The 8,614-nt window shown below is 31.3% G+C and overlaps 1 protein-coding gene across 1 annotated transcript; it reads right to left on the bottom strand.

The window, feature by feature from the left end:
- Positions 1-7,394: 7,394 nt before the first annotated feature.
- On the bottom strand, positions 7,395-8,404 carry LOC125648813 (uncharacterized). The gene is made up of 3 exons (XM_048875802.2): positions 8,106-8,404; positions 7,839-7,975; positions 7,395-7,714 (listed from the first exon to the last, which is right to left on the bottom strand). The coding sequence occupies exons 1-3, from the start codon at positions 8,393-8,395 to the stop codon at positions 7,395-7,397; spliced, it is 747 nt and encodes a 248-aa protein (XP_048731759.2). The 5' UTR covers positions 8,396-8,404.
- Between the last annotated feature and the right edge of the window lie 210 nt (positions 8,405-8,614).

The raw sequence follows: 8,614 nt of genomic DNA, 5'->3' as shown, positions 1-8,614 counted from the left end.
AAAAATGGTTGCCATCACTTTCACAGCTAATGCCCCTTTAAAGTAAGATGTAAGTGCACAGGTATCTGAATTTTAATCTAATGAGAAAAAAAAACCCAGATCGGTAAAGTTGGCTACTAGTAACCAGCTACTAGTAACTGGCTACTTAAAAAGAGAAAAGTTGGCTACTAGTAGCCAGCTACTTGAACCAGGAAAAGTTAGCTACTAGTAGCCAGTTACTAAAAGTAAGAAAAGTTAGCTACTCGTAGCCAGCTACTACAAAATATAAAAGTTATAATTACTGATAGCCAGCTACCAGATAAAGGTTAATGAGTTTGAAAATTATTATCTATCAGATTTATTTCTAAAGAGGACGAGGAGTCGTATGAAATTTCATGCTCAATTATCCCCAATTACATATAGCGTTGCAATGCAAAATACGAATAAACTTTTTCAACTGAGTGTTTACTTTAAAAGTGAAAAGGATTGAATTCAGACTTTCAATCATTTGATATACCATCCATTTTGAGATATCTGCTACTTTTACAATTTGATTCGAGTTACCCTGAAATTTCAACATAAGTGTGAATACCGTAAGAAATTATATGTTTGACTTTATGTTTGTATTAAATATCTTAAAGAACTCCTTGTTTGTATTTGATATGCTACTTAACCGAAAAACTATTTACAGTTTATCACAACAAATGGATGGGACACTAGTAGAGTTGTTGCGGACAATATGGGATTGTGATGACCAAGTACTGAACAAGTGGAAGATTAGAAGAAGGTCCAGAATTCAATCATGTTTTTGATTCTAAGGCGCAGACAGCATGGAGATAGTCCTATTATTCTCCCGTTCATCTATGATGGAGAAACTTGTGTAAATGTTTACAGTGTTCTCCTTAATAATTAAGTGCCCACAAGTCTGTATTAATTTATCAGAATATAAAGTCCTTCACAGTACTGACTTTAAAATTTAATGTAGATTTCTGAGGAAAAGTGCATAGTTTACATATGTGAATTTTGAATATATTTCATTCTTGTCTGCAAATGTTGCCGAAACCTGTTGTTATTGATGCACATAGTCATGTTATGCAAATGATAGACCTCCTTTTTAATTACATGTCCTAATAAGATCATGTCAACTCCTTTGTCTTAATTGTATACACAATTCTAGCATTTATAGCATCATTTGTATAGCACTTGCTAGTTTAATAAGGATTTTATTTTTCAAAAACTTTCATTTGACATGATTGATCTAAAACGGCGAAAATTCACAAATCTATTGAAATCACAACCTGACTTTAGGCCAGAAATGTGCCACAGTGGGTTGATATTTTTCTCTTGGATCTTGAAAGAAATTCTTTATGCAGCAGTTTCCAAATAAAATGTACTCTCATGGCCAGGGTGGGACTTTGCCGAGAACTTTTTAACATTGCACAATGCAATATTTGTGGATTAGAAGCTGTTGCAGTTTCTTTAAGTTTTCTTTCACATCTTGTTGTAATTATATTTTATATTTTTGGTCGGGTTGCATAATGTGCAAACAGTTTATAAAATGGTGAATGACTGGTGGGCAAGCGTCAGTAGCGTCCCTGTAATAGTACCTACTTTGTGTAATGAACTCCTTTCACACCTCTCACTTGATGTTCCTTAAACTTTGTACAGTTGTTAGGGATACATTGAAGATGTGCATGTGCCTTTTTGAAAGTGATCAGACATTTTTTGAAAAATTTACATGTAGATGAACTTCGTCATTTTTTAAGCATTTCTTTAATCGACAGTACCTATTTTGTGTAATCAACTCCTCGTATACCTCTAACTTGACATTCCTCAAATTTTGTACAGGTGTTATGAACACATTGAAGATGTGCATGTGTTTTTGAAAGTGATCAGACATTATTTTTTTTTTAAAATGTACATGTAGTTGAACTTGCATTTCTTGAATAGATGGTAACTATATTGTGTAATCAAATCCTCATGCACCTCTAACTTGACATTCCTTAAACTTTGTACAGTTGTTATGAACACATTGAAGATGTGCATGCATCTTTTTGAAAATGATTACCTTTTTTTTAAAATTACGTGTAGTTGAACTTGGTCATTTTTTATGCATTTCTTGAATAGATGGTACCTATTTTGTGTGATCAACTCGTGCACATCTAAACTGATATTCCTCAAATTTTGTACAGTAGTTATGGACACATTGAAGATGTACATGTGTCCTTTTGAAAGTGATCAGCCTTTTTCAAAAAAATTACATTTAGTTGAACTTTGTAATTTTTTTAAGCATTTCCTGAATAGATGGTACCTATTTTTTGTAATCAACTCCTCTTACAGCATTTATTTGACATCCTTCAGACCTTAAACAGCTGTTATGGAAGCATTGTCAATGTGCATGTGTCTTTTCGGATGTGATCAGGCATTCTTTGAAAACTTTACATGTGCATGGTGAAGTTGAACTTAAAGCATGGTACTTTATGTAACCAACTCAGCTTTTACTTAACATTTTTCAGACCCTGTACATTATAGATGTTATAAAAACATTGAAGATATACATGTAACATTTTAAAAATGCTTCTCTTTTTTTCTTTCTTTTTTTGTTGTTGAAAAATTCTACCTTTAATTTGTCATTTTTCCAGTATGTTTCTACTGTTATTCCTATGATAGAAAAAGTAGTCATAGAATGGCGGTACTAAAACAGATTAAACTCCTCCTACTTTACTATATAAGTTATACCAATTATGTAAATAACTTGGAAGGCTCAACAACCTCCACTATATAGCCATACCAATTATGTAAATAAATTGGAAGGCTCGCATTTAAACTCCACCCACTTTTACTATATAAGTTATACCAATTATTTAAAATAACTTGCAAGATTCAACAACCTCCTCTACACTAATTATACCAATTATGTAAATAAGCAGATGTCAATTACATATAGCGGTTAAATTAAACCCCGCTCACATTTAATATGTGTAAATAAATTGGAAGGCACAGATATAAACTCCGCCCACCTTCATTTTACAAGTTATACCAATTATTTAAATTAACACGGAAGGTTCGACAACCTCCACCACACTAATTACATACCAATTATAAGCATGTATCAATCAAATTGAAACGTTCAGAATAAACTCCACCCACATTGAATATGTGTATATAGCAATTATGTAAATAATTTGGATGGTTAAACAAGCTATATAAATTATACCAAGTATGTAAATAAACATATATGCCAATTACCTCAATTATGTAAAATAAATTGGAAGGTTCAACAATCTCCACTATAAAGATGATATATGCTTAGTTACATAATTGGTATAATTAGTATAACATTATTTAGAATAATTCGGAAGGTTCAACGACCTCCACAACACTAACTGTACCAATTATCTAAATAAACATATGTCAATTAAAATGTAAAGATGACTATCGGGTAAAGAGAGATAACTCAGCAAGTGACAAATAAGATGACACATTTATTCACTTTCAACAAATCTTTGAAACGTTGAACAACGGTCACCACACATTTCCATTGCAAATGATGCTAAAATGTGTAATATTTCTTCTATACAACATCATTGAAGAATAAGGTAAAACAGATGTTTCTTAATTTGTTTATTAAAGAAATAAAAAATATGTAACATAATATAAATCAATATATTACAGTATGATTAGTGATTGCTAACATAGGAAGTAGCACTCATTAGGCTCAAATCAATAAATTCAAGGGATATTAAAATGTGAAGGATTATATATTAGAACGAAAATTGTTAATTAGAATGGAAATTATCATAGTGGAAAATCATTAATTAAAATCAATAAGCCTTCAGTAGGATGAAAATAATTAAAAGGTAAATAATTGCTGATTAACTAGTGATTAGATAAGAAAATAATCTAAGTTTAAAGTAAAAGCCACGCAATGGGGAATAAAAAATGCAAAACAAAATATTTGCACACAATGATAGCATGAAACACCTTGGACAAAACTATAAATTTATACAAAGCAGGAGAAATTAAATATTTACATGAAATGATTATTAATTGGAATGAAATCTTAATCAAAAGTTTTATAAGTGGTAGCTTCACAGAGAAACCAGCTGTAAATATAAAAATGTATGTCCACCTTCTCTCATGAAAAATAATAATAGGAATAAAAAATGCAAACCAAAATATTAGCACACAATGATGGCATGAAGCAGCTTGGACAAAACTATAAATTTATACAAATCAGGAGAAATTAAATATTTACATGAAATGATTATTAATTGGAATGAATGCTTAATCAAAACTATAAATTCATACAAATCAGGAGAAATTAAATATTTACATAAAATGATTATTAATTGGAATGAAAGCTTAATCAAAAGTTTTATATATTTCTAGCAAAAAAAAAAATAAAAAAAAATAAAATAAAAATGATGATGTCAACCCGCAAAAGTAAGTAAATAAGTGAGGTTATAAAGAGTAAATAGACATGCTGTAAATACATGTAGTTGTAAGTGGGAGCTTCACAGAGAAACCAGCTGTAAATATAGAAATGTATACTCACTTTCTCTCATGAAAAATAATAAATATTGAATTACTTAAGAATATAATGACTACAAGTTTTAGCACATTTCCACTGTTTTAGACTTGAACATCACTGAAGAGACATTATTTGTCAAAATGCACATCTGATGCATCAAAATTAGCAGCATGTGCCAAAATAACATGACATCTGTCGAAGAAGCACACAACATATGCATCGCTCGAACTAGCAGTCATTTTTTTCTCAATGAATTCAAAGTGATTAAAACTACACAATGCACTTCAGTATATATAGCTCCTATCCCCCTACGATTTAAATATGGTTTAATTTTTTCTTTTTTAGGATAATTGACATATACATTAATTTGTTTCTGTTTATTGCATACATTGATATTAATTAAGATTAATCATAAATGAAGTTTAATGGGTATTGCATGGCAAAGTAGTTTCCTCCTCCTATACATCATCAAATTTGCAAATCATGGATTTATTTATTGTGTGTCAAAGTAGTTTCCTCATCCTATACATCATCATCAAAATTTGCAAATCATCGATTTATTTAGATTTTATACATGGGAGGAATAAAGTTCCTTATTTGATGGAATGTTGGTTTGTTAAAAATCTGTAGACTCAATTTTGTTTAATTCTTAATGCTCTGTAAGCATCTTATGAATTGATGTTTTCGTTAATATGAATAAACAAACAGATATCAATGTATGTGACCATCTGTTTATGAGTGATCGCTTGTGAGAGCGTCACACATATATATATATTTGAAAATGGGGTTACTATGATGTCACACTATTTATGGAAATACAACGTGCAGCGTTCCAATGCTACCACAATTGTGAAAAAATTGTTATCCCGTTCAGAGTTCAGTTTGTAACTGACAGAAATAAATAGAATGCAACTATTTTAAAGCAACGAATTAGGAGGTTTCAAATTTAAAAGCAAAAACATAGCGAAAATTAAGAGAAGTAATGAAATAATGTTGAGTTTTCAGTTGTAATAAGATCACACTTAGCAAAATTCTGAACATCTTTATATTTTCAGTTGAGACATGTATTGAGTGAAAGAGTTGTTTATTATGTAAAAATAAATTGGCGATAGATGTCACAGTTCACACATGACATGCAAAACTAAAATACTGTGCTACATAGGATCTGCGTTATCATATGATGGGAGTATGTACATACACCTATTTTGATCGACTTGATTTTTACATTTGTATTTATCATTCTCCCATGTAACAAAGAGTACCATTCACTATATGCCATTTTCTATGGAAAAATGTACATACTCGCGTCTATTTTGATTGATTTATTGGAAAATGAGTAATTTTCCTTAATAAATTATTTCTTTCGTGACAAAGTAATTTCCTTATGTGACAAAGATCTCTATTCATTGTACACGTTTTTCTATAGAGTGTGAAAATGTATATATATACACCACTAATTTTGAAGTTCCACATCAGCCGCATTGAACAATTGATATTTGCATACCCGGAGAACGACGTCCAAAATAAATTTTGAACTAAAATTTGCCAAACCCGGGGATGCTGCCCCGCAGTTTGTTAGTAGGAACTCCTCAGATCAACAATCTGGACAGTTTTCAGTACAGATGTCCCTATTTATGGGGAAAGTCTACTGCCATCTGCAAAGTAAGTTTATGTGTAGATAATTTTGTTTAAATCTTGATGTTAATATTTATAAATATTCTATACCTCTATCTTTTTATTTCTGAAGAAAAGGTCATCATAATTTACTTTAGTTTCAATTATCTTTGGTAGACAATAAGAAGGGGACACAGACTAGCTTCCCCATGACGGCCATGCATGGTCTGTTTGAAATTAGGGAGGAAATACAGGCAGCAGCGGATACACTCCTGAATTTTGCACGTCCACCATCCCCACCATTGGTGAGTAATAGTTAGATGTATAATCTTTGCATTGTCTGTGGGTAATCGACGAGCTTCACTTCTCTAAACGGGATAAATTTACGTTGCAGATAGCGCTACCTCCTGCCAAAAAAGGAGGGTGTTTTTTAAGAAAAAAATGGTTGCAGAGGATTCTGACGGTGACAACGAGGACGAAATTCTCGCCATTTGATATCTTATTTTAAAAGAACATTTATTCTTGTAATATGGGGAATGGTTTATTGCAATAACTTTTTACTCAAGATGCTCTATATCAACAAATGTATATTCACATATATATTTAAAAAAAATTGAAACTAGGAGGCTAATTTTTTATTTGTAACGTGGGAGAATGGCTTATTCGTATATTGATGAAACTAATTATTCTAAAAAAAAAAAAATTAAAATTGATAGGTTGTGAATTGTGGGAAAGAAAAAATGGAGGGAAAAGAGAAAAAGGAAGTTGAGGAAATGTTTCGCTTAGTACATCATTTGCTTCAAGATATTGACAGCAAACTCCAAGAAATTGAGAAGAGTGAGAAGCAAACTCTAATTATTATGAACTATTTAAATCAACTATGCTTTAAACAGTACTGTTTCTGCCAATCGCTGAATTGTGGGAATGAAAAATATGGTGAAAAAGAGAAAGAGGAAATAGCGGAAATGTCTCTATTAGTTTGTAATTTATTTCAAGATATTGACAGCAAACTTCAAGAAATAGAAAAGGGTGGGAAACAGGTTCGAATAATTATAGAACGTCTTAAACAGTACAGCGTTAAATTCTGTTTCTGTCAATCATAGGGCAATGAGAGTTCTACGCCAACCAGTTCCACGCAAAAGCATATATAGACCATACCTCACTTTGTGAATAAATTAAAGAGATCATTATTTGTAAAACCTTTAATTCATTATATACATTGTAACAAGAATGTTTGCAATAAATATGTGAATATAAACATGAAAACTTATTCATTTATTTTATAATGACCATAGGAATAACCCTCAATTCCACATGGTTCTAGCCAATATCGTTTGTCGTCAAATGATGAGAGAGATACCTTAAGGATGGATTTTAGATACAAGTTATGGTTGTCACTTCGTATAGAGCGCATATTATGTCTTTCATATTCACCGTTAAAAAGGCAGTCGACATATTGTTTGTACATGATTTCTTTGCTAACCACGGTTTTTGAAACGCCTTTAGCTTTCTTAACTTCTTTTCCATCGTTGACGACAAAGGAATACATTTTTGGTCGTAGACCCGCAAATCCCCTCACGACAGTTCCTATAAAAGAATCCCACATTATTTTGGAAAAAAGAATTCAACGTTCTGGGAAAATAATGAATATTTTGGAGATTTTCATTGGAATAGGTTATTAACATTTGTACTTGTAATATGTTAAACTTACCAGCTGTTTCATCTTTCATTTTGTCAACCACCTTCTTGTTTTTGTCACTAAATAAGAAGTGCTCTCTTGGGTAGTTTGAGGTATCGAACAGATCCATATGTTGATGTATCTCATTATACAGATCTTGGACCTCAAATCTATGGTGCAAACATATGAAAAAAGAAATGTAGTGATGTGCTATGTTATGATGCAAACATATGAAAAAAGAAATGTAGTGATGCGCTATGTTATAAGTGTATGAAGGTATTACAATATGAATTAATTTACCTGTAAAACAGAGAATCGGTGTCAGTCATCAATAATTTTGCCTTTTCCTTGTATTGTTTCTTGATGAAATCATAATGGAATTGGTACATGAATAACTTAGAAATGTCCAATATTGCCATGCCGGTATATATGGGTTTGTTAAGTAATAGTTTTATTTTTTTGTTTTTCACCCCAACTAAATGTGGATTAAATATGGTAAACGTTTCGAAACTAGGTTTACTGACTAGCTTCTGTAAACGTTTCTTCGTATGCACTAAATTGAAATTCAGTCTATTCCGAATGTTCTCCATGGTTTTTCTGAAAGAACAAAAATATCTTCATAAAATATAGTAATATATCGCATATACATCTCAGACCACCGATTGTGTGAACTTACTCAAATACTATATTGTTGTATGCTTTGTAAAGAGAAACTTCGAAATCGTTTTGAGCTTGCTGCCTCATTTTGGTATTGTACTCAATGTATGGTTTCAACCACGGAGTCTGTTTGAAACTAAGAACACGATGTA

This window comes from Ostrea edulis, chromosome 7, assembly GCF_947568905.1.
Source record: "Ostrea edulis chromosome 7, xbOstEdul1.1, whole genome shotgun sequence".
NCBI classification, from domain to species: domain Eukaryota; kingdom Metazoa; phylum Mollusca; class Bivalvia; order Ostreida; family Ostreidae; genus Ostrea; species Ostrea edulis.
The sequence above is the reverse complement of the archived record's forward strand: the minus strand, read 5'-3'. Positions and strand labels throughout refer to the sequence as shown.

Bases quoted from the DNA above. Each gene is read 5' to 3' on its own strand.
- LOC125648813 (XM_048875802.2), bottom strand. From the start codon at position 8,395: ATGGAGAACATTCGGAATAGACTGAATTTCAATTTAGTGCATACGAAG. The intron at 7,976-8,105 runs GTAAATTAATTC...TTTGCACCATAG, and splicing joins ACCGATTCTCTGTTTTACAG to ATTTGAGGTCCAAGATCTGT. The intron at 7,715-7,838 runs GTAAGTTTAACA...ATTCTTTTATAG, and splicing joins AATGAAAGATGAAACAGCTG to GAACTGTCGTGAGGGGATTT.